This window comes from Podarcis bocagei, assembly GCF_964188305.1.
Source record: "Podarcis bocagei genome assembly, chromosome: 10".
In the NCBI taxonomy this organism is placed as follows: Eukaryota; Metazoa; Chordata; class Lepidosauria; order Squamata; family Lacertidae; genus Podarcis; species Podarcis bocagei.
In genome coordinates this window covers 37009865-37035454 of record NC_138135.1, presented here as the reverse complement: position 1 = coordinate 37035454, position 25590 = coordinate 37009865, and the positions used below count along the sequence as shown (strand labels likewise).

The 25590-nt window shown below is 43.1% G+C and overlaps 3 protein-coding genes across 4 annotated transcripts in view; 2 read left to right on the top strand and 1 right to left on the bottom strand.

Moving 5' to 3' along the window:
- UTP20 (UTP20 small subunit processome component) overlaps positions 1-17961 on the top strand; it is a 62681-nt gene extending 44720 nt beyond the window's left edge. For both annotated transcript variants that reach the window (XM_081210900.1, XM_081210899.1), the window contains exons 43-62: positions 72-228; positions 612-713; positions 1262-1429; positions 1706-1872; positions 2286-2427; positions 3469-3585; positions 6530-6700; positions 7533-7661; positions 7893-8003; positions 8172-8251; positions 8949-9018; positions 10479-10661; positions 11157-11288; positions 12726-12858; positions 13618-13814; positions 14036-14107; positions 15446-15706; positions 16105-16231; positions 17123-17268; positions 17414-17961. In XM_081210900.1, the coding sequence (XP_081067026.1) occupies positions 72-228; positions 612-713; positions 1262-1429; positions 1706-1872; positions 2286-2427; positions 3469-3585; positions 6530-6700; positions 7533-7661; positions 7893-8003; positions 8172-8251; positions 8949-9018; positions 10479-10661; positions 11157-11288; positions 12726-12858; positions 13618-13814; positions 14036-14107; positions 15446-15706; positions 16105-16231; positions 17123-17268; positions 17414-17569 (2821 nt within the window). In that variant the 3' untranslated portion in view covers positions 17570-17961. The remainder of the gene's footprint in view (positions 1-71; positions 229-611; positions 714-1261; positions 1430-1705; positions 1873-2285; positions 2428-3468; positions 3586-6529; positions 6701-7532; positions 7662-7892; positions 8004-8171; positions 8252-8948; positions 9019-10478; positions 10662-11156; positions 11289-12725; positions 12859-13617; positions 13815-14035; positions 14108-15445; positions 15707-16104; positions 16232-17122; positions 17269-17413) is intronic.
- Positions 1-25590, top strand: part of CYREN (cell cycle regulator of NHEJ) — a 335829-nt gene that overhangs the window by 88066 nt on the left and 222173 nt on the right. The window lies entirely within an intron of this gene.
- Positions 19267-25378, bottom strand: ARL1 (ARF like GTPase 1). Its single transcript, XM_081210934.1, has 6 exons — positions 25239-25378; positions 22949-23086; positions 21715-21796; positions 20918-21029; positions 19745-19923; positions 19267-19600 (listed from the first exon to the last, which is right to left on the bottom strand). Exons 1-6 carry the CDS (start codon positions 25240-25242, stop codon positions 19570-19572), a joined length of 546 nt encoding a protein of 181 aa, XP_081067060.1. The 5' UTR covers positions 25243-25378; the 3' UTR covers positions 19267-19569.

The following is a 25590-nucleotide window of genomic DNA, read 5'->3' as shown; positions in this document are numbered from 1 at the left end:
ACAAACCTGTTGGAGTGATAATTGAAGCTTGTGTTTGGTTCTCTTCTGTTTTGCTGCTTTGTTGGCTCCAGCATCCTCCTGAAAGTCTGCTCCCTTCTGAGGAACAGAGCACAGGAAATACGAGATATTGCACGCAACACCCTGATGAAAATAATGGAGGCTTTGGGGGCACAGTATCTGCAATATGTCTTAAAAGAGATGCAGTCAACCCTCGTCCATGGTTACCAGGTATAGTGCTGGCTTTCTTTTTCTTCCGCCTTCCTATTAGATAGGAGGAGGAGGAGGCGCTTATGGGCAGAGGACATTATAGCTCCTTAGCCCTGCTCCTTGAACTCACAATCTGCAGTGGGCTCTCTTGCCTAATTGATAGCAACACCAAGCAAACAGAAAGCAGAATCAGTTGAGAAGTTGGGTCCAAGCTCAGGCAGTTGGAAGAAATGCTGGATTGTATCGAAGATTAATTTAGTAGGTAACAGTTGTGGGTGGGGACTGCTGAAAGCACTATAGCAATCTTCTAAATACCATTCCAGTTGTGTACGTGTGCCATTCTTTTATTAGTTATCCTTTTAATTAACAAACACAGAGCCACTTGATTTCTTTTGCTCATGTAGGTCCACGTGTTGACTTTCACAGTCCACCTCTTGCTGAAGAGCCTCGCCAGCAATCGACTTAAAGTGGGAGACTTGGATCCCTGCGTAGAACTTATGACCGAAGTAAGTTCTTTGACACCGACGTTTGCTGCGTGTGGAAAATGCCAAGTGTGAAAGGAGCTCATTTCAGAGATGTCACTGCAATCGGGAGCTTACACCTCCAGTTCCTGTAATACCTGGATGGAGAGAGGGTGGTGGTTGGTTGGGTGATACCAAACCGTTGCCTTTATGAAGGAGCCCAAGTAATACTAGGTCCTCTTCCTTCTTGACTAGTTGCACATTTTATCAGATCTTTTGTTTCTTAAAGGGAACACTCTTATGCCCAATCAGATCATGGGTCCATCAGCTCAATATTGTCTGCACTGACTGGCAGCAGCTCCCCAAGGTTTCAACCAGGGAACTCTCCTAGCCCTATCTGTCAATGCGGGGGGGTTGGACCTGAGACCTTCTGGGTGCAAAGCAGATGCTGTAGGAACTGAGCTCATCCCTCGCCCCTAAAGATGAACGTGTTGGACCTTTAGTTGTTCATGTCTGAAAAGGTGGATGCAAAATTATAACTGCTGCTCTACTGCTACTTACTGCTAACACTTTCCTCCGTGTCTTCTGAAAAGATTTTCAACCACGAACTGTTTGGGGAAGTTGCAGAGGAGAAAGAGGTGAAAGGCATAGTTTCCAAAGTCATGGAGGCTCGCAGAAGCAAGAGCTATGATTCTTATGAAATCCTTGGCAAGTACATAGGGAAAGACCAAGTGACGAAGCTCATTCTTCCATTGAAAGAGGTAAGGTATATTTTCTCTCTCCGAAAGAGTAATTTGGCAGTGGCATGATAAACTAGTAAAATATGGAAGAATAATGGGAGGACAGACTGTGACACAATAAAGCATTTTTATGGGATCATGCTACCGCTATAGAAACAGATGTGTTATTTTAGCATGGTATATAGATTTTGCAAACATAATGATGTGTCTTTCCGAAATCAACAGCGTATGGTCTAAGAAGGATCTGTAACACCAGGGTTTCCGTTTTAAGGTGGCTTTTCTAATGTCTACTTGCAGATTTTAGAGAATACTACAAGCCTAAAGATGTCTCGGAAGGTACATGAAACTTTACGCCGCATCGTGTCTGGATTGATAATGAACACAGCAATGAGTGCAGAAACCATCCTTCTACTCAGCCACGGACTGATTAGTGAAAATCTACCACTGTTAACAGAGAAAGCAAAGTGAGTTTGTAGAAAGTTAATTCAAATCCAGTTGTCTTTTCGTCTGCTTGCTAGGATGATCAAATTGGCCACTTCTGAAAGTGTGTTTACTCACAGAAGTAAGTTGGACTCATTTTTCAGGATTGCTCCTCTGTCGCAAAGACTGCCACTTGCAAGCCATATGTTGCGAAGTAGTGTCATTAAAGTCCCGGGCTTGCCTTGATTTTCAGTCACTCATGAAGTTTCGATTCAATGTAGCTTTGAACCAATGGATCCAAGTTACAAGAAAGGAGATTCTTTGCAGGAGGTTGGACTATAGAGTCTCTTGCAACTCTATAATTCTAAGATTCTCCTCTTTGCTCATTGTGATGTCTGTCCTCGGCCCAGATGAATTAAGGCCTTAATTCTAGCTGAAAAGTTTGTTTTGTTTTCAGAACCAAAGCTCCTGCTCCTCCAGATCCTCGTTTGCAACCAAAGAGCTGCCTCTTGCTTCCACCAGCTCCAGTTCGAGGAGGGCAGAAGGCACCTGTGAGCAGCAAGACAAACATGCACATTCTGGTTGAATCAGGGCTACGGGTATGTAAGAGGGGCCCTGTGTGCTTAAAAATGAAATCAAAACATATTTCTTTATGCTTCAGTGCAGGAATATTTTGGGGAAAAAACATAGCTGTGCTCTAGTCAATTTAATACTTCTTGTTTCCTTCATCTGATTGGGGTGGGGAGTATAGAATATACTCCTCTGACCACTCTAGCCAGGCCCAACATCACTCATAAGCGATGGCAGTAGTGCTCATCTTCCCCTCATCTCCAGCTTGTAAAAAGTTTGAGGCAGTGGATCAATTCAGACATAATGTTCCCTTTTGTCCAAGCTGTGGTTGGGAGGATTAGGATGCTTTTTGTTGTGCTCACGTTTCTTCCAAACCTTGCACATTCTAACTTCGTTCTTTATTATCAGTTTAGTGACAAACCACACTTCGCCATTACATCGAAACTGGGTAAACTATAGCTTGCAAAAACTTTAGTTTGCCAGTGCAGGTGTTTGCTGTTAAACAAGAAGTGAGAGGAACACAGGGCACAGAGGAAGGTTGGGGAGAGGAGTGAGGATAAATGCACTGACTTATTTCATGTTGTAGGAAAATGTGGTTATGGAGATTTACTGCTTTATAGCGCACTTTTCCCATTGGGACTGTAGGGAGATTTTCTTAGGCATGGAGGCATGAATGAGCAGCATAGAGTTGACATTGAGGGGTGGTGAGAACCCTCCATCCATTTACCCCGTGCCTCTGATCCTTCATGTGTTTCTCAGGTCTTAATTTAAAAGCTGTATTTCTATGATATCACTGAGATTGCATAGCATGTCAGTTATCTTCTGAAGCCTTTGGCTGCTAACAACCCGAGGTTGCCCTTGATATATGCTGTAAGCTGCCCAGAGGGGCTGGGAAAACCCAGTTAGATGGGTGGGGTATAAATATTATTATTATTATTATTATTATTATTATTATTATTATTATTATTATTATTATTATTATTAGTCTTCTTTTAAACAATTTGGTTTTCCAGATCTATTACCCCTTTTAATTTATGCATTTAATTCCAAGCACTTATTTCCTATCACAGCTACTGCACATGAGTCTGAAGAGGTCCAAAATAAATTCCTCAGATGATCACACTTTAGAAATGTTGGATCCTTTCGTTCAGCTGCTTGTCGACTGCCTTCAGTCCACAGATGTTAAGGTAGGATTCTGAACTCAGTGCAATAGCTCTAACCTCTGCAATGCTGGCAGATGGCAAAGTTCAGCGTGGACTAAAATTCTTAATTCATACTGTCACTAAGATCGATAAAGGAACTGGAGGAAATTCTAACTTTCACATACTGATTGCTTAGAATCCAGTCAAGATCATTGAGACTTATTTTCCTGGTTTCTTAACTGACATCAAACCATGTTTCTACAGTGCATGTGTAATAGGAAACTCTGATTTAATACAAACCAGAGTTCCCTATTAAACCTGCACTGCAGAAATATCGTTTAATGCAAACCAGAGTCTTTGCACCAAAGCAGAAGCATAATAGAAGGTGAGTGAAGGAGTTGCACATGACATTGACACTTGCTCCTGACTCTTGAAAGACTGTCCACATCAGTGTGAATTGCCACTCAAGCGTGGATTGTGCGGAGGGCATTGGGAAAAGTGTCATCCCTCATGTGATCTATTTTTTTTTTTTAAAAAATAATATTTATTAAAGTTTAAGTATTACAGAAAGAAGTAAAAAGTAAAAAGAAAGAGAAAAAGTAAACAATACAAATCAATACATTGCAATACATAAAAACAAAAAAACAAAAGACACAATACATAAAAACAAAAACAAAAGCAAAAACAATTAAAAACACATCCAATATTTCCATATCTTTGTCTTTCATTAACTTGTTTCATCGACCTCCTCACACCTCCCTTTTTTGTGTTCTAGTTGTTAATTATTTCAGCAAATCCTTTCCATCTTTCACTGTTTTCTGTCATTAAATTGTCTTAATTTATTTTAACCTTATCTTACCATTAAAACCCTAAAACTTCTTTATACTTAACTCCTTATAACATTTCTACTAAAGCCGTATATTTTCATTCCAACATTTTCCTAACACTCATTAATTTTACAATATTTCTCTAAATAATTTTTTAAACTTTTTTCCAATCTTCCACCATCTCTTCTCCCTGGTCTCGGATTCTGTCAGTCCTTTCTATCAGTTCCATATGGTCCATCAACCTGGTGATCTTCTGTCCGAGGCTCTTAGCTCTTTTCCATGTCCCTTCTGCCGATCTTCTTCATATTTATACGTGCACTTTACTTTATCTCCTGCTGATCTTGTTCTTAATTTCCTTCCTTTGGCGCTGAGGGGTAGATCTCGGGAAAACTCCAACCTAACAATGTCTTTATTCCTTCTCGACAGGCCAGCCCATTCTCCATAGTCAGAACTAAAGTCCAAAAGATATTTCAGAGCGTGTTTCAAAATCCCTCCGAAGCTGAAGGCCCCCACAACTCCAGTCTCCCCCTGACCCAAATCCAGATCCTAAAAGCCAGTGCATCCCTGCATAAGGGGATCTATCCAACTTTCCTTCTCCAATCCAAGCAGGACTCCGTCCCTCCAAATCTGGCTTTCTCTAAATTCAATTGTAAAAGGCAACAGCTTACCGTATTTTTCGCTCTATAACACGCTCCCAACCATCACACGCACATAGTTTTTAGAGGAGGAAAACAAGAAAAAAATATTCTAAATGAAACAGTGGATGTATGATTTTTGTGGTTCATGCTGTGGCCACAAACACGTGATCTAATGGTGAATTTGGGGTGATCCAGTGCAAAAATCCTGAGGATCCATGTGGATCCGTGCTTTGTAACCACGTTTTAAGTGGGGAGGGAAGGAAAAGCACTCAAGGGACAAGGAGCAGCGTGGGGGGTGTGGAGAAGGAGCTTTTCGGGGAGCTGAGCGGGGAGGAAGGAGGGAAAGAGCACTGTTGCTTTAAAGGTATACTTAAGGTATTTGCCCTGTGCCTGGGTTTTTTTCCATTTAACAGTTTGCAGCCTTTTCCTTCCGCTCCTTGTTTTGAGGCAGAATAGATTTGAGCAAGTGAGGAGGACTTGGATTGCAGGGGATTCGCCATTAGCTGTGTAAAAGCGCTACTCCTTGCAGCCTGAGTGATAAGCAGCCACCAGCAGCAATAGAATGGAGCACAAAAAAAGAGATAGGGGCACTAGGACCCAGACAATGCTCAAATCTATCCTGCCTGAAAACAAGCTGCTCCGTCCCAAAGCTGCTCCGTCCCAGCGGATCAGCTGAGACGCGGGGGATTTGCGAAGTTTTCCCCTCTCCCTCATCCCCAGCCTTTTTTTTTACTTCCTGGTTTTCACTGCGTGGCTCAGAGCTAGAGGTTGGTTTTATTTTGCTGCTGGTTGCTTAAATTTTATCTTTCCTGCTGTCCCTCTGCAGCCTCATTGCTCTGTTTAGAGAGCGCACAGACCTTTGCTAGCGTCTGTCCCTCCTCCGTGTCCGCTTTGCTGCCATGGCTCTCCTTCCCTCCCTCCTCCCCGGCTCCAGGTCGCTTTAAAGCAAGCAAAGCAAGAGCCTCATAGAGCGGTGTGTAAACGGCTCCTGCTTTGCTTGACTGACGGCAGCCATGGCTCCGATCCGTGCATTCGCTCCGTAACATGCACAAGCATTTTCCCTTACTTTCTAGGAGCAAAAAAGTGCGTGTTTTGGAGCGAAAATTATGGTATATTCATCAAATTGCCTCTGTAAGGCTGGGGCTCTCTTCACTTGTGTTACTTGATGTTCAACAACAGCTTTCTCCCTCGTCTTCTCCACAGCTTGCCATGTCAAAGCAGATTCCTGAATCGATTCCTGAGTAGTTTCTGTATAGGTATTCACTTTTTGTCCCAAATCAGTCATTTTTTGTCCCAAATTATCAATTTTCATAATCATCACATCCGTCTTTTCATGAAGCTGTTCCAATAAAGCACTTGTCCTGCAAAATGCAATCACTAAGGCTTCTTCTGTCAACATTCTTGTCCAAGCCTCATGTGATCTAAAAGCTCAAGAATTCCAGTTTCAAGGGATTTGTGGCTGATACAAAACATTTCTATAGACCCACCTAGCTTTTTTTATTAATTCATTTGTTCTCTTTGCAGGTGATCACTGGCTCTCTCCAGTCCCTTCTGTGGGTCTTAAAGTTCCCGTTGCCTGCAGTAGACAAGAATATAGAGCAGCTAATTGAGCGGCTTTTTGTTCTGCTGAAAGACTTTGCCAAGCCAGGAGCTGCTAAAGGCCAGAATTTTCATTTGGTTGTAAATTGTTTCAAAGTAAGTTATAACTGGTAGAACAGCTCAGTGTTGATCTTGCAGAGTGCTTTTCTTCCAGACTCATGTGCCTTTGTGACATGGATGATTGGTGTGATAGAAAAGGGACTTCAGACACCTTTAGATCTGCAAATCGTTTTGAAAAAATTGTGTTCACAGAATTTTTTTTTATTAAAAAAGCTTTTATCTAAGCAGTGATTCTCAGAAGCTGCATTAGAATTAGAATATCCAAGGGGACCATAGGTGGAGACGATCCATTCTCTGTAATGGTCTGACCCACACATTGTGTAGAAGTTCCATTGCTATGCGGATTCTGAGATTTCAAAATCACACTGCACGGACAAAATGAGACGGCCATGTAGCATTTTGTCACCACCCATATTTTCGGTAAAAACAAAGCTTTATGAAACTTGCAGATTACTTAATTCTAAGGTCCCAAAGTAGTTTAATAGCATCATGCCATTGTAAAACTATCAGGTAAAACCATGTCGGTGAAACAAGTACATTGCTGCAATAAATAAAAGTTTGTGGTGAAATGGTTAAAAAGTCTAACATTCTCTCCCCCATAAAGTGGTTCTCACCAATCTGACCTCTAAGTAGGGGAAGAGTGAGCCCAGAGCCTTGTCTACAGATTTTACAGCACAGCCCTATGAGGTTCCATTGTTTTTTAATGGGGCTTATTCCCTAGTAAATGTTTTTGATTGCAGCCCAAATGGGTAGGGAGGTGATGATCACACAACACCTGTAGAGAGTGCCCTACAAGCTCTCAGGGGACTCTGAATCTTGTAGAACATTCTGTAATGGTCATGTTCATACGGCTAAATTTTAATTACAGTGTGTAACTCTGCTTGTGAGGAATGCAAAGAGTCACATAACAGAGAAACAACTACAAGTGTTGCTTGGCTATGCTGAAGAAGATATCTACGATTCATTGCGACAGGCCACTGCCTTTGGCCTCTTAAAGGTATCACTTGCACTGTAACAAGTTGTCTTTTAAGAATCATTTGTTGAAATGGAAGTCTCGAATCTTTTTCCGAGTGTATAAAGCTGGTAGTTTTGTTTTGGGCAAAATTGTTTTGGGCAGATGTGTAGAAAGCTGATCAAAAACAATGAAAAAACATGAGTTTCAAATTGTATTTAACATAATGCAGAACACAATCATGACTCAGTCATACGTTTTTCTCTTTTCAAACAGGCGATTGTATCCAGAAAACTGGTAGTTCCCGAAATTGATGGTGTTATGCAGAAGGTTGCAAACTTCGCCATCACAGGGCAAAATGAGCAAGTTCGAATCCAGTGCAGACAGGTTTGTAGAAGTTAAGGGGGGGGGAGGCGTGCTCATGCCCTTTTATCCTAGCATCTGTTTTTCGTCAGCTCCCATTTTATCAATTATTTTATAGCTGGCAACAGCACAAATTTGGTATTTTTGAGTTTTAACCAATTGTTTATTGTTTTCTTCCGCCCACTCCCTCAGATTTACCTGAAATATATTCTCGATTATCCACTTGGTAAGAAGCTGAAAACCAACCTTGAGTACATCTTTGCCCAACTCAAGTAAGTGCACAGAGATTATTGTTTATTTTCTCAGTAAAGGAAAAAAATAGAAACTGCAAGGCTGGGCTTTCCCCTCTGGTCAGAATGGGGACCCTCAACACAGTGTGCTCAGTAATAGAGCCATGCAGGGCCAAGACATTAGGATAAAACATCAGTAGAGTATTGGAAGCAAATTATATCCTCTGTACACTGCACATGTTCCCTCACTGGTTATGAAGTTTTGTTCTATGTTCCTGTTGACATTTTTTTCCTTGTATATGAGCACAGGAAGCTGTGTTTTACCCGATCCAGACTCTTTACCTAGCTATGTGCTGTGTATTCTGACTGACAGTGACTCCCCAGGGTCTCAGGTGGAGATCTTTCACAAGAAAAGTTGTATGGAGGAAGAAAGTGGTTAGTCACATATAACATCTCAAATTCCAATGATGACCATCATATGTATTTAACTTCCTGTTCGCATTCAGCTATTAAATAAAAGACACATGAACATTCTTCAAGGCCAGCTGTTTGCAAAAGCAAGGTGTAATATGAAAATATATGCTATGCTGTGTACTTTTCTTAAATACAGCTCCTAAGTCCCAATAGATGCAAAGGAACTTAACTTCTGATTAAACATGTGTAGGATTGTGCTATTAGTATGCCAAAAATTATTGCAAGTCTTGAGGACACTGACCATACTGTTCTGTTGTTGCCCTAGTTATGAATATGAGACAGGGAGAGAATCTGCTTTGGAAATGATTGCTTACCTCTTTGAAATGTTCCCCCAGGTAATGTATAACTGCATCACAAACTTCCCACCTTTAGCGTATTTCAGCTTGAACCCTAGACTGTGGCATTTCATATAAGGCATTAAGGCTGGATGGGAAGTATTCCCATTGAATTTGACAGGATTTACTTTTGAGAAAACATGTATAGGATATGGGGCGCTGCTCACATACATTTTCCTGAGCGTGTTGCCTTTTCAGAGTATGCTGGCATTGCTGAGGACAAATACGGCCTGCATGGATTGAATTTCATGTTCGTTTTTCTTTCTTTGTCACATTTGTAACTGCCCTTCTTATGAAGGGTTTGAGGAAGCATACATGCTCCTCCTCCACTTTAACTATCACAACAACCCTGTGATGATGTAGATTAGGCTGAGGATTCAGGCCTGGGTGGATGTACTTGGGAGATGCCTGAGCTTTGTGCCCATGTGGTCCACCCTCATATTGCCCCTCTCCTCTTTGCTGCACTGTGTTTCTGAGTCAAGGAACTGCCGTTTCCCAACTTGTCCAACTTGGGAAATGAAACAAGACCTAAAACCATGGTTTGAAGTTTCAGAGTTTGGAATTAGCAGGAAACTGCGATTAATCAACCCAGGAAGACCTTCAGTCACAGGGCAGCAAAGGGGTGGAGCTCATGAACCCCAGGGCTTGTACATACCTTGACTTCAGAAGCTGAGGGACACCTGGACTGTCCACGGACTAGGCCAGAGTCACCCAATGAGCTTCATGGCTGAATGGGAATATTATTTGCAGTCTCCCTTGCCCCTCTCCCCACTTTCCCAACCTGCATTTCAGCTCAGTATTCATATAACCAAAAACTGTACACTACCCTCAACACATGTCTAGACAAGCAGCTAGCCCTAGCACAGAACCAGGAGCAGGTCTGATTGCTTTGACAGGTTTACAGGGTGGTGTGGTGGTTGGATACCAGCATTTTTCATGTAGTCTAGAGCAGTGTTTCTCAACCACTGTTCCGCGGCACACTAGTGTGCCGCGAGATGTTGCCTGGAGGGAGGCGGGCGAGTCGGGCGGCGAGAGGCGGGGCGGCGACGGCGAGGAGAGGCCGCCCAGTGCGGGGCTCTCGCCGTCTGCCTGCCTGGCTGCCTGCGAGCTTGGCGGGCAGCGCCTCTGTCCGCAGCGCCCGCCTCGCGGCTCTCATTCCCTGCCCCTGCCAAAGCTCACCCAGCCAAGCTGCGCTCTCCTTCTTGCCTCGCTTTGCTGCCTCCACCCCCAAAGCTTGGAGGTTCCCCGGCAAGGGGGAGGGAAAAAAATTGAAACTTACACTTTCGTGCGTCCCTCCCGGCGTGACGCTGCGCGCTGACGTCACGGGGCTGTAATGGTGGTGTGCCTCAAGATTTTTTTCATCAAACAAGTGTGCCTTTGCCCAAAAAAGGTTGGGAAACACTGGTCTAGAGATTGCCAACAAACAAGCTTACTGACTTCCCCTTTCTTCTTTTCTTCAGGGTTTACTGCACCAATTTTGTGGGCTTTTCTTTGTCCCACTATGTATGATGATTGTAAACGACGATTCAGCAAAGTGCAAAAAGATGTCAGCTCTGGCAGTCAAAGGTCTCCTCAGTAAGATTAGCCCTGGAAACCGAGACCTGATGTTTTCCCTGCTCACCTCGTGGTTCAAGAGTGACAAGGTACTGCTTACAGCAGTAATAGAGTGTATTGCTTACAGCAATAATAATAATATTACAGCAGTAATAGTGACAAGGTACTGCTTACAGCAGTAATAGAGTGGCTGGGGAGGCCCAGCCAGATGGGCGGGGTATAAATAATAAATTATTATTATTATTATTATTATTATTATTATTATTATTATTATTATTATTATTACTGTCCTGTAGAGAAGTTTTTGCTAGATGAATGAAAACGAGGGAATGTCGAGGTGAATCTTTTGGAGGAGAGTTTGTGTTCCGCTAACCTTCCTTTGCTGGCAGAAGAATAGCACTGTAATTTATAGAGCCTTCATAACTGGGCCAATTTCTTGTGGGGTTCAAGAATTATGGCTGGCTGTGTGGTTGAGAAGGCAGTTGTGCCCACTATCTTGGGAAATCTCTTCTGCAGAGATCCTAACTCCCTTTCCTTCCATCCACAAAAATCTCCACTAATATGATGCTGCTCCTTCCTGACAGCGTGTGCACAAGAGGCTAGCTGCTCATGCCTGTGGAACATTTGTTGAAGCTGAAGGAATCGAATTTGAAAAAAGGCTTGGGACCATTCTCCCAATTATCGAGAAAGAAATACATCCTTCATATTTTAAAGATGTAAGTCATTAATTGGGGCTGTTCCTGGTAGGCTGCCAGTTTGTAGAGTGAAAGTAAATCTTTGGCCCCATAAGTATATTGATGGACTCTCTATCCTTTCCCCACCTACCCAGTGGTGCAGTGAAATAAATTTTTAAGATTCTTTCAAATCTTTTTACTGTATAACTAAAACCATTATATGTGAAAAACCTATACATTTTCATATCCTGATTTTCATAACAAGATTGAGATACTAATAAATGTTTCAACTTCAAAACAAGGAGAAAAAACATTAACACTTGAATAACAAGGTGTCTTTGCAGTATTTTACAAATTCATTTTATTTTGACTATTCCACCACTAGGTGGTATTCAAGATTTGCTTTGTAGTAGCTTTGGTTACACAAATAAAAAATAAAAATAGTTCCAACTCAGAGCAGGCCCATTGGAATTAATGGACCTAACTTAGTACTGCTTATTAATTTCACTGGGTCTGCTCTTAGTAAAAAACAGTTGAATATCACAGTTGTCAGGGCTGCTTCCAGATCCTAGCTCACAGAGGATCACGTTAGCCAGCGTTCACTTTATAAAAGTCTTTATTGAGTTACAGTTTCCAATTTCAAACTGCCGCAGGCAGCCCTACGTCTTATCAGCTAGACCGGCGAAGCTCCGTCTGAGTCCCCGCCTCCTGTACACCAACTTAATAACCTCACCTTACTCCACCTTTTCCGCCTTCCCCTCCTTCTCTGGGTCCCTCTGCCCCCCGTGGTCTCTTCCTTCCTGGATTCTTCTGACGCTGACCCCCCGGACCCTTCTGTCTCCTTGCGGCGGGCTTTAGGACCTGGCTCCCTTTCCGGGCTGCTTACTCTGCCGCCTTCCTGTGCATTTGAACTTGGCGCGCGCGCCCAACCTCCCACTTTCCGCTTGACCGTTCCTTCGCTCCCCGATGGGGGTGTGGCCACTCCTGACTCATGCCCTCCCCCCTGCGGCGAGTCGCCGGATCCCGATACCTGGCGCCCTTCCTCCTCACTGCGCTCTGTTGGGGACGTTGGCCCCAATTTCCAACTGCTGCTCTCTGAACCCCCTTTTGTCCCTTTTTCCTGGGGTGTCCCCTTGATCTCCCCCCTCGCTCTGGCCACTGGCGCTCCTTTCTGTGAATCTTCCGATTCACTGGAAAGACTCGGAGATCTCGGGTCGTCGTCATCGCTCATCTTTCCTTCGGACTCCTCCCCCTCGCTCTCTGTTTCCTCCCTTGCCCTCGCCTCTGCTCCTGAACCCCTGACAACAGTCTATTTCAATGTTGTAAAATTAGGCAGCTGACTGTTTGTGAAGTCAAAAAGAGCAAGTGTTGTTTGGTTGCGTTTTATATTTAGCCACAATTATTTAAATTGAAGCCTCTTCACTGTTTGTACACTGATGGTTTTTCAGGGTGTCATTCTTTCACTGTCCATTTTTGAAGGTTACAGAAGAGACTGAAGAAAAGGCTGCTGACAGACTGCTGTTCAGCTTCCTAACTTTGATCAGCAAACTAACCAAGGAATGCAATATTATTGAACTAAATAAACACAATGAGATTCTGAGCAACATTTGGGGTTAGTAGTTCTGTCATATTATATTGCTCTTGAAACCTTTGGCACTTGATGGATCTGTAATGCCTAGGGTGCTACTCACATGAAGAAAAATGAGTTGTGTACAATGGCTTTTTAGTTTGTATTCCTAACTTCTGTTGTCTAACCTCTAGGTTACATTTCTGCAGTGCATTTTATGTAGGGCTGCCTCTGAAGGCAGTTCAGAAACATCAGCTGGTGCAGAATTTGACAGCCAGGTTGCTCACTGGGGCAAGACGGTTTGAGTATATCACACTGATCCTGGCCTGACTGCTCTGGCTGCCAATTAGTTTCCGGGCTCAATTCAGAGTGTGGATTTTGACCTATAAATCCTTAAACAGCTGAGAACAGCAGTACTTCAAGGACCACCAGCCCCCATATGAACAGACCGAGGCCCTTATTCATGTGCCTCCTCCCCGAGAGGTCTGGAGAGTAGCAACACAGGAATGGGCCTTTTTTGCAGTGGCTCCTCATTTGTGGAACGCTCTCCCCCGGGAGGCTCACCTGGCACCTTCTAGGTTCATCTCTAGGTGCCAGGCAAAAACATTCCTCTTCAACCAGGCCTTTGAAATGTGTTTGTGGGAGGGGAGGGTTATTAGTTTGTGGGGTTTTTGTATTTTGAACTGCCCTGAGACCTTGGGATGAAAGGCAATATACTGATTGATTGATTGATTGATTGATTGAATAATATTCCTCTGTGTATGAATAGGTACAGTTTAAGCCTATTTCTCTCTATTTCTGAAGGTCATGTGCAGTCTCATTTATGGTACCCTCACAGCTGGGTGTGGTCGACGTCTTCTCAGATTTTTGGCTTGCTGTTTGCTGCTCACAAGCCAGAGGAACTTGTTAACAAATGGAGTAAAAGAAAGCTGGAAAAGAGTCAAGAAAGTACTACAGAGCCACCGGCAACTACCTTCTTAACAGAAGAACTAGACAAAAAGGTTAACATTGCCCTCCTAAATTGCCTTTATTGCATTGATACACATTTCAATTTCCCATTAGATGGCAGAAACAAAAATGAACATTAGTTTCAATGTCATGATAGAGCTTCACATGATTGTGTCTCTTTTTGTCTCTTAATATTTATACTTCTTAGGGAGAGCAGCCTTTTCATGCTTCACTGTGTTTCAGAATGATTGTTAACTTTTCTTTACTTTTACAGATGAAAACACTTGCTTTAGCATTCTGCCATCAGTTGAAGTCCAAATTTTTAGATCCATGTCTTGGAGAACAGGTAACTATGTAAGGTTTTTGGTAGATTCTCTCCCCCCCCCCCCATATTTTGTGATACGCGTGTTGAAATAGCACACAATTAAAAGAGGCAGCTAAAGACATTCTGGTGCCTGGAGCATAAAATCAAAGTGTTTTGGAACAAATTGAGAGAGTTTTGCTTTATCATAATGCAGTTCAAGATTTGTAATTAACAACACAAATGATATCTGAACATCCTGTCTTCTAATTTGCCCTGCTTGTCCCCCAGTGGGTAAATACAACCGGATTCTAATCTAGAGAATGGGTTGTAGGTGTCAGCAAACACACTTAGAAATTCTTACTGAATTTCAGTGGGGTTACACTGACAGCAGAAGACAGAGGTTTTCAACCTTTTTGAGTCCATGACTTCCTTGACCAACTACATTCTTTCTGTGGCACCCCTGTGGGGCTCAGGAGCCCAGTTATGTCACCCCTTGCCTGCAGGGCTGGCAGCCTCTCACCCTTTTTTGAACACCTTCGCTTGTGGACTGTTCCCTCAGCCTCCTCACACTGCCCCACAGGGGCCTGGGAAGAGGATGCCCCCAGTCTTAGTGGCCCAAAGGAGATTGGCCAAAAGTGAACGTGAGGCCAGCACCTTACCTTGGGAGTCAGCAGTGGCAGCATGCCATGACTGGCGGAATGTCACCTTGTGATGTCATGAAAGTGGGCCTTCCCTTCTTAAACATGTACTGAAAACTAACTTGTTTAATCAGGCTTTCCCTAACATTACTGATCACACTGCTCAGTATTTCTCGTGTTTTGCTTGGAGTTTTATTGCATTCTGAGATTACATATTTACTTTCTGTGAATGGTTTTAAGATTATAATTTGTGCAAAGCTTTTCAGGTACATCAGTACAGAGCAGCTGAAGCTATAATTATGCAGGCATACTGTGCATCCGAAGACCAAGTGGGGGTACTGTTATTCCACAGTGATTTATTTCCACCACGTAGAATTGGGATAATCTTCCATTTGAAACTGACGGATGCTTAATTGGGGGGGGGGGTGATGACTGGAACAGCTCTTCTTGGTGCTCCTTTCCTATATTGTGTGTGCATTCTTGGCTATAGTAATTGCATTATTTTTTAAAGATCAAGTGCCATGGTGGCTCTGTAATAGTTAGGGCCACCAGGGTGTTGAACCCTAGGCTTTTGGGGGGCCACACATGAAGGGATTTTCAAACACCTGTTAAGTAGTCCACAGTTACATAGCTGTTGTATGACCCAAGTGGGAAAAGTTTGATAGGCCTGATTTTAAAAACCCTTTTAAAAAAAATAGTCTTTGGATAACTTTGTATTTTATATCTGTGCTTTATATTTAAGGTTGTGAAGAATCTACTGTTTGTGGCCAAAGTACTGTACCTTATGGCTCCTCCAGAAGATGGCAAAGAAATCAATAACGAGGTGGGCCAGGAAGCTGAGGATCAAGAAGACTTTGGAGAAGATGTTGAAAACGAGACTTCAACCATGGAGGCAAAAGACGACAAAGAGAAAAGCAGCCCAGCCACACTGTTGTGGGTGATGAAAAGACTCTTGGCATTGGCGTCACGTGAAGCTGCATATTCACCCAAGGACCCTTTAAAGGTTTGTATGTTTTTCAGCGAGAACAATTTTACTTTCACAAATAATGCCTTCCAGTTTGACAATAGTTTCAGGATCTCAGGTAGACAAGTGCAAAGGTGTCAGTGCAAATGGTACAAAAATGTAGCCTGTGAACAGCACATCACAGCTTAAATGAAGTAGGGCTATGAAACTGCAAGCAGACCCTTTGTTAGACCTAAACATGAAAACCAGGAGCAGAGATTATTTTATTTTAAAAAAAACCAAATGCCAATGGTCTGTAGAGTTGTGTAACACAAAGTAGGCTCTGAAACCTATTTTCCGAGTTGCTGGAAAAAAGCAAGTCACTAGTAATTAGGTCCTTACAGTATTTGTTTTCCTTTGTAGACTGGTCATGTGACCAAATGTATTTGTATTTTCAGAGAACCTGTATCTTTAAATTCCTTGGTGCCATTGCAGTAGATCTTGGGAAAGACAGGGTGAAACCATACCTTCCTACAATCATAGCCCCTCTATATCGAGAACTCAGCAGTACCTATGCAGATCAAGGTAAGAGTTGTCATACTCAGCTGTTCGGTGAGACTGTCTCCCCTCCTCTCCTTTAAGTAGGAGGTCTTCCAGTACCAAAAGGTCAATTGTCTTGCATCATCATAATTACACAGCATAAGAAAGTGGAACAGAAAGTGTTGGCATCCATGATGGATGCTTTAGATCAGGGGTGGGAAACCACTTGGTCCCATGAGGCAGATTATCCCAAACTGCACCTGCCCACAATCATGTGCTGGTGAGAGCAAGCCTGCTGGGGTTGGCTGTGCTACTGAGTTTCCCATGGGAGTCATAGTAGTACAGCCAACCCCTTGCCTAAAGCGTGACATGGGGGAATTCCAAGCCCAACAGATTGGGAGTGGGGGTCACACAGCTGATGCCTGCAGAAAGCAGGCTTGGAGTCAAGTCTTGCTTGGTTTGGCTTTTCTTTTATAGCATGGTTTGCCAGTTCCCCACCCCTGCTTTAGGGACTTAAGATGGTGTTTCAGCTGTGCAGTGTTTCTGTCCTATGCTTACCTGAATGGCCCTTACTGAATGGTGGAGTGGGCACGTGGTCCTCATTTTTCTTTGGCACAGTTGGAAGCTTTAGCTTCCGTTTTAAATTAGTTGCAATTTGCTGTGCTGACTGAACCCTGACAAACAGCTGCTAACTTTAACTAAGGTTTCTCCATTCAAACCAGCTTGTTTCAACTAACCATTTAACTGTGGGTTTGGATGACATGTTAATCTAAAAGCAGATGCTTCCAGTGTCCCAACAGGAGGGGTGACTTGCACATGCCTATGTATTGTTGGAATGCAACATGTGCACACAAGAGAGAATGGGGCATTATATATAGACCTTCTGTAGCACTTGAAGACACTTCTGAGTATTCAAAATCATGTTATCTTTGCTAGATCCAACTCTGAAGAATCTTTCCCAGGAAATCATAGAGCTTTTGAAGAAATTGGTTGGGTTGGAAACCTTTTCACTCGCGTTTGCTTCTGTGCAAAAGCAAGCCAGTCAGAAGAGAGCTATCCGGAAGAAACAGAGAGCCTTGGAGGTTAGTGTCTGACTTTAGTTTTACTTGCATTTGCTTTAAAATGTCCAGCTTATCCAATGGCAGGGAAACTTTTATTGAAACCAGGCAACTTCTGAATGTATAGGGGAAATGTGAACATGATGACTTTTATTTGTTTTCTGATTAGGCTGTTGCTAATCCTGACATTGCTGCCAAGAAGAAGTTGAAGAGACACAAGAATAAAATTGAAGCAAAGAAGAGAAAAATAGAATTCCTGCGGCCTGGTTACAAAGCAAAAAGACCAAGAAGCCATGCATTAAAAGACTTGGCGATGGTGGAGTGAAACACTATCACATTACTCCCATTATAAATGTTCCATGCTGTACAGAACATGAGACAACAACTGCAGCAGCAGGTGCTCTTCCCTGCCAGACTCATTTAGAGGATGTTTCAACATAAAATAGTATATACTAAGAACCACAGCAGGGAAGAACAACCTCTTGCAGAGACAAAAAAACCAGCTCTCTTATGGATTACTAATTATTTATTTGTAATTTTAATCTATACATAACCTATTCAACTGATGCCTTAAAATTTCTCTCCAAATGTTTCTTTAAGAGGATACATTACTGAGGCTGAGCCTTTCAGGGCTCTATAGTTCACTGTAGAGTGATGTACAGTTTGTGGTAATACAGTGTTTTTTTCTAATGAAATGTGTTCAATGAGCCTTTGAAATATTTTCTCCTGTGTGTGATTAACTTGAGCTGGGTGATTTGAACCCTTGTTCAATCCTCCTCATGGAGATGCATTTTTACGTGTTGGTATCATGACAAAGTGCTGCTACTCTTTCCATTGGCCCTGTAGTGGGAGGCCTATGCTTTTCAACCCCTGCGTTGCTTGCTATGGAGAAATGTAGCTTTAAAAAAAACCAACTGAACAATTGCTGAAGGAGATACAGTGGTACCTCAGGTTACAGACGCTTCAGGTTACAGACTCTGCTAACCCAGAAATAGTACCTTGGGTTAAGAACTTTGCTTTAGGATGAGAATAGAAATTGTATGACAGCGGTGTGGCAGCAGCAGGAGGTCCCATTAGCTAAAGTGGTACCTCAAGTTAAGAACAATTTCAGGTTAAGAACAGGCCTCCAGAATGAATTAAGCGCTTAATCCGAGGTACCACTGTACAGTCCCCACAAGGTGACTCATACCATGGCAAATGGTAATATCCATCTTTCTCCTTGTTTTCTACAGTCTTCATTTAAAAAACTCAAATTAGGTTTTTAAAAAGCCACCTGGTTGTCAAGTACAGAGATTCCTTCTGTAGCTTTCTGCTAGCAATTTATAGGAGAGTCTCCAGATCTAAAGTGAACCACTGGCTTAGGGGCTTTCCACTGGCCTCACTTAAAATATTTCAGGATACATAGCTTTCCTTCAATCACAACTGAGTCCATGCAGCCCTCCATACATTAAATAAGCATATTCAAATACCTGCAGAACTTCCTGGTTAACTTCTCTCCACAACAGCTCCATTTCCAAGCATATATATCTTGAGCACAACAAGGCTTTCCTTCACAGGTTACACTGCAAGCAAAATACTTAACGCAGGGTTCCACTATTGTTTGTAAGAAAACAAAGAACTCTATAAGCAGCACTAATAAGGGTCCCCACATTACAATCAAGTATCAAGGCTTCATCTTGCAACAGTCCTGATCAGTTGGATAATGCCACCAAGACTACTTATTTAAGCTACTCTTAACTTCAAAAAAGGGATGTGGGTGGTGCTGTGGTCTAAACCACAGAGCCTAGGGCTTGCTGATCACAAGGCTGGCGGATCGAATCCCCGCGATGGGGTGAGCTCCCGTTGCTCGGTCCCTGCTCCTGTCAACCTAGCAGTTCGAAAGCATGTCAAAGTGCAAGTACCTTTCCAGCGGAAAGGTAAACGGCGTTGGACCTAACGGTCAGGGGTCCCTTTACCTTTTTACTAACTACAAAAAGGAACACCTGAAAGGCAACAGGCATGAAATAGAAAAATCTAGATAAATGATAGTTAAATATATTTATTAGTGTTAAATAGTTTCAAACACTTAGAATTCCAAGTAGCAAATGTTTATTCCAATTTATTCTCATGGACTATCAGTTATGACTGTCATAAAAATTGATGTTACATAACTTACACAAAAAAGAATGTAGTATTTTAAACATAGTATACAGACAAACATTCAGTTGATTCAGTGTGATTTACAATGCAAAGAAGCCTCATTCCTTTCAAAAGTTATTCGGCCAGTCCTATTTACAGAATTGCATTTCATTCATATGACAGCTGAAGGAAACTTCCAAGTCCATTTCACTGTCTGCTCTTCAAAGTCTCCACCAACCTAGAAAGATTCGGCTTTGTGATTACATGTATATAGAATGATAAAGCAATTATGAAGACTTAGTTACAGCAAGATGCCTTGTAGCTCAGCAGGCTCTATACTACATAGACACAACCTTAAGAATTTAACACCTGTGGTACTTACCACTCCATTGCCTCATCAAGTCCAGTGCCTTTGGTTGCAGATGTCTTGAATATCTGCCATTTTCTATCCTTCAGAGCTGGAAGTCCAAGTGCATTTGCCATTTCTGTTGGAGTCATAGCCTGTTCCATATCTTGTTTGTTTGCAAATACCACTAAAATGGCTTTCTTTAGTTCTTCCTCCTAAAAGAGGTGGCAGATTATGTCACAAAAGTGTATTATTAAGTCTTGCCTTGAGTCATGCAAAATACCTAAAGCACAGTAGACAGGCTGACTGAAAAACTGATTTTCAGTTATGGGTTTGGTTTTTTTATTTACAATTTTAAAAAAACTTAAAGTATTTAAGAATTCTCCTTTCCTGCTAATTTTGCATTAGAAATCACTATATGAGAGAAGTTCCATTGATAAGGCTGTATTTGATGTTACATTATTAGGTGTGAGCGCTTATGTTCAAATGCTGAAGGTTCAAATGTATCATCCTTATAGCCATGCATCTAAATCGGGTGGGGACCTTGGGCCCTCCAGATGTTGCTGCACTACAACTCGCATCAGCCCCACCAAGCATAGACAATGGCCAAGGATGATGGGAACAACATCTGGAGGACCAAAGGTTCTCCACACCTGATCCAGATGTATTCTATGTGCAGTTGCCTGAACAGCTAAATCTTCCATGGCCGCTAGTATAAGATCAGGGGGTAGAAAAAGGCATTTAATGGATCCTCATGGTCTTAAAACATGCTTAGGAGTGAAAAAATTAGTAAAGGCTAGTGGTATATAATCTCCTACAGTGCCCCTAATCCCTTTGCACTGTTCTTAACTGAAGGCAGCCAGAAACTTGAGCAAAATTACAAGAATCATCCCAATCCTTACTCTTTGCTCATGTGGTACAAGTACAGAAATCAAACACTTTGTATTTGCATATGACTTATGAAACACATTTGAAGTTCCAAAACTCCAAGGGATACACAGATGCTGCAACAGGTTGGGCGTGGAAAATTTTTCCCCACCAATAAATACATGAAAACTTAGAGAAACAGCAGTACAAATCTAAAACACTCTCAGGTTGATAGTAAGGTTGGTCCATTTCATAATTGTTTTACTAAGTTCACTGAGAGTGTCTAAAACTATCTTTTAAAAAACAACAAAAACAAAAGAACAAAAACCTCAGGTTTCCTACCTCCAGCATGGCAACAAGCTCAGACTTTGAAATTCCAATTCTGTCCCTGTCACAGCTGTCAACTACATAAATGACTGCATCTGTATTGGAATAGTAACACCTCCAATACGGCCTGGAAAATAAACATGTTATTATTTAAAATGTATCAGGTGAAACAATCACAGCTCAATCATCATTATTTCCTGGCTACCCTTTTCAGGCATAACCATAGATTAAACTTAGGAAGATTATGTCTGATAAAGGAAAAAAAACTAAACTCTGACATACAATCTGTAATTTTATGTCTTATCTACTAATATCTAGTAGCTAAACCCTCACACTATTTCCCATTTCTGTCACAAGCGGTCATAAACTGATCCAGTAACACTTGTGTGCCTTCAAAAATCCAGTCTACTTTCCATTATCAAGGAATTTCAGTGGCAAAAAAGGGAAATAAATCTTAGGAAGGGCACATAAAGTCAAGTTCAGGTTAAGCAGCTTCAAACCCACAAAGAAATTCACCAAGTATGCTCAGTTCTGCTGAAGTAAGTAAGTTGCCTGCATGGGAAGTTATTTTTTCAAACTGGAATGTCATAATAAACATTTTAGAAATCAGATTTTTAACTGTATTGACAATTAGCAGTAAGAAAATATGTTCTACCTAACTAAAATCAGGCCAATTTTGTAACACCAGATCATGTTCTTTTCTAACCATTGCGGAATTTCTTAAGGACCTCAAGCACTGAGTTAAATACAGTATTTCAGAAGCCATGTCCTGGGTTTGCACTCCTGTGCTTTCCCCCCCAGATGTGCTATACCTGATGCTTGTCTGTCCTCCTAAGTCCCAGACTTGGAACTTCAGATTCTTGTAGGTTACTGTCTCAACATTGAAACCAATTGCTGGAAAAGAAAAAAGTTCGTTTTTAATGTTGCAAACCAAATCCTTTTGTGGAAATCTGAATATACAACATCTTTAATGGTACATATGTTAGTTTCTGTTCCAAGACACTATTTTATGAGTCAATAAAATAGTGGCTTGCCAGTTGGAATGACCCACCCTCTCTTCCTCATGTGCTGCTCTGGGATTCTCCTAACTCCCTTCTGAACTGCTTTTGGGGCAGAGTGGGGGAAGCCCCACTATTCAGGGGAAAGTCCTTGCACAGGGCTTACACTGGCAAGGATTCTTAGGTGAATCCCTCCTACAATCCTGATTTTCTAATTAGGATGACCTAGAAACAAACCATAGGCTCATTTAGTAGGTATTTGTTCAGCCCATATTTGAATACACATTTCTTTAGCATTAATGTTAGATACTCAGGTTGCAATTCTATAAACATTTACTCAAGAATAAATCCCACTGAATTCAGTGGGGCTTACTTCTGAACAGACATCAACTCAGGATTGTGCTATCAATGAATTAGAAATTTGAATTTCTAATTTTTAGTGATTTAAGGCAGTGACACTGGGAGGAGCAGAGAGAGAGCGCACACCATGGTGCATCTGCAGCAGCGCAACCAGCCACCTTCATCTGCCCCAGCCGCAACAAAACATATATTTCCCATATCAGTCTCTACAGCAGGGGTAGGCAACCTAAGGCCCATAGGCCACAAGCAGCCGACAGGGGTCGTTTAACTGGCCCACGAGCCACCCCTGAACCGAGCCGCCCTAAACTGGCACAGCACGGGGACTTGCTTCAGCAGCACCGGAAATCGCATCTGCGCAGACGCAGAATATTGCGGGCGCATGCAATCTGGCCCATGGAGGGATCTCCACTGGAGTGAACCAGTCCAGGTGAGGTAAACCTTGCCAACCCCTGCTCTACAGCCACAGCAGGCGATGCAACCTTCCAACAGTTTGACTTTACCTCCAAAGGTGAATTCCTCCATTATGTCCTGAGACAGACGGATGTCAATCAAATTACATCTGTTTTAGGTGCATTTCAGTAATTTGAGCTTGCCACATTTAAACCTTATTTAACAATGGATGAGCGAACAGAACATAGAGCATTGCATTACATGTGATGCATTGTGTTACATTTAGAATAACACTTACTAGGAATGGTAGTCACAACTTCTCCAACTTGCAACCTGTAGAGAATTGTTGTCTTTCCTGCTCCATCCAATCCCAAAATTAGAATTCTCATCTCCCGCGTACCAAATAAACTGGAAAAGATGGTTGAAAAAAACCCACCTATACAGAACAAGAATAATTGTCAAAACTGAACTGCATTATCATAGACTATCAAATATTAACAGCTTGTTTCCAAAGCTCTTGTGAAAAGAGACAAGACAGATTTCTTGGGGAAAGGTCTTGCAGTCATACCTCGGGTTACAGACGCTTCAGTATAAGAGCATACAAATTCTCCAAGAAGAACAGAATGTAAGAGTTACAGATAGGTAGCCGTGTTGGTCTGCCATAGTCAAAATAAAAAAAATTCCTTCCAGTAGCACCTTAAAGACCAACTAAGTTAGTTCTTGGTATGAGCTTTCGTGTGCATGCACACTTCTTCAGATACACAGATTCTGTGTATCTGAAGAAGTGTGCATGCACACGAAAGCTCATAAAAAGAACTAACTTAGTTGGTCTTTAAGGTGCTACTGGAAGGAATTTTTTTATTTTGAGAATGTAAGTGTGTTCAACACTTGTTTTGTATAAGGCTCCTGAAAGTGTGCCCTATGATTCCTATAGCTATACTATAATCTGGACAAAGAATCAGAGCTGGAAGGGACCCTGAGGATCATCTAGTCCAACCCCCTGCAATGCAGGAATATGCAGCTGCAACCTTGGCATTATCAGCTGCACGCTCTAACCAACTGAGCTATCCTGTCTACATGGAAGGTAGACTCTCTATTAGACTTCTGCTGTAACCTCAATTCCTCCCTCCCCTATCTAGGTCTGGAGAGTTTCCGAAACAAACTTCCTCAATACCAGTCACAGAAACCTCACAGAATTGTATAGGTAAAAGGGACAACACAGATCATGCTCTACCAACTGAGCTATCTCAGTGTCATATGAATAAAAGGACCCTACCCAAGAAGCCTACAATCACACCCTTGCTAATTCAACCACCACTCCAACCACACCCACACCCACAGAGTATCATTCAGATTTCACAAAATTACCTCTAAAGAGCACTCATAAACCATAAACCATGATTTATTGTGTATGAACAAAATCACATATCCCTCCTCCTGAGCTGGGGGAATCAAATCATGATCCCCAGTGTTACATCATGGTTTGCCTCATTCCGACCAAACCCTAATCTGTAACCAAGATTTCTCCTTAATTTAGTAATCGTAGGCTGCTGGATCAAAACAAACCATTTGGACATAACACCATGCCAAGGATCACAGTTTGTTTTCTCCTAGCAATAGTTGGCAGGAGCGGAGCATCTTACTGGGGCCTGTCTCTTTCCACCAAAATCTGCTTTCCTCAAATTAAGAAGAAAAGCGGTCTTTCATTATGGAGCAGGCCACACAGGTACCTCAGAAGGCTGATAAACACATGAAGACTCAACAGGCGGGGCCTTAACAATTATTTATTGAACAACAGCAATCTACAAAATCTTCCAGGACATTTCTTTTTTCTTCTAGTCATCAGAAATAGGAAGTTACTTTGGTGAAACCAGACAGCCCAAGAAAACAAGCCTCCTGTAGGGTAAGTAATCATCCCTGAGCACTGGCCAGGCAGGCAAGGGCTGAGAGCAGCTGGAGTCCAACAACATCTGGAGGGTTCCGGGATTTCCCGAGGAACGTGGTGGGTGTGCTGCTCCCAGGTCCTTCCCCAAAAGCGAAGTGGCTTCGGGTGGCGCTGGGATAGGCGAGGCAGCGCACGCACCGGAGGAAGGCGGAGCTGGCGCGGGAGCCCAGGCCAAGGACCAGGTGGGCAAGGACCCCGAAGGAACCTCCCCGCCCACGGCAGAGCAGCCGGGCGAAGGAAAGCCGGCCTCCTCAGCAGCGGCCGGGAGAAAGGGCGCCGCGTAACGTTACACGAAGGGAAGCGGGGAGGATTCCGCTCCGGGCAAGGTACTCGAAGGTGCACCTCCCTCCCGGGCTGCGTCTGGCCCAACGAGCTGCAGCGAGAGGGGATTTTCCCTACGGCCCCAGCCTGAGGGAAACTCCTCGTGAGGGGAAGCTCGCCTGCTGCGACACGGGAACGAGAACCATCCCGGGGAAACGCAGCGCACCGAGTGGCCTCCCTCGGGGGGAGAGAGACACGCTCCTCTCTCTCGCCCCCGCCGTTTCCAGGCGACCTGCTTCCCGCCCGGCCTGCAGCTGCGCCACCGCTTCACCCGCCCCGCTTCTCCCTCAGCAGCCCGGCCGCCTCAGGGCCCTTTCCTCACCCATGGCTCAGGCGCTTTCCCGCGTCGCTTCCCTCTCAGAGAAACCGCGCCGACCCCCTGCGCCGCCGCGGCCGCCGCCGTTAACCCGGAAGTTGGCCGCGAAGCTGCTGCTTCCACGTCGACCGCCTCCCTCACAGCCGCTGGGCACACGGAAAGCAAAGCAGGGGCAGCGCTCCGATTAGGGCTTTCGACACGAGGGGACGGAGCGCGGCGCCGACGGAGCTGAAAAGGGCTTCCGCCGCCACTCCTGTCAGGTGCTAAGGCTAGTGGGGATCGTGTGGCAGTGACCCCTTTAAAAAAAATAATAAATCTTTTCACGATTTAAACAGTTACGTGACGAATCTGCCGTTTC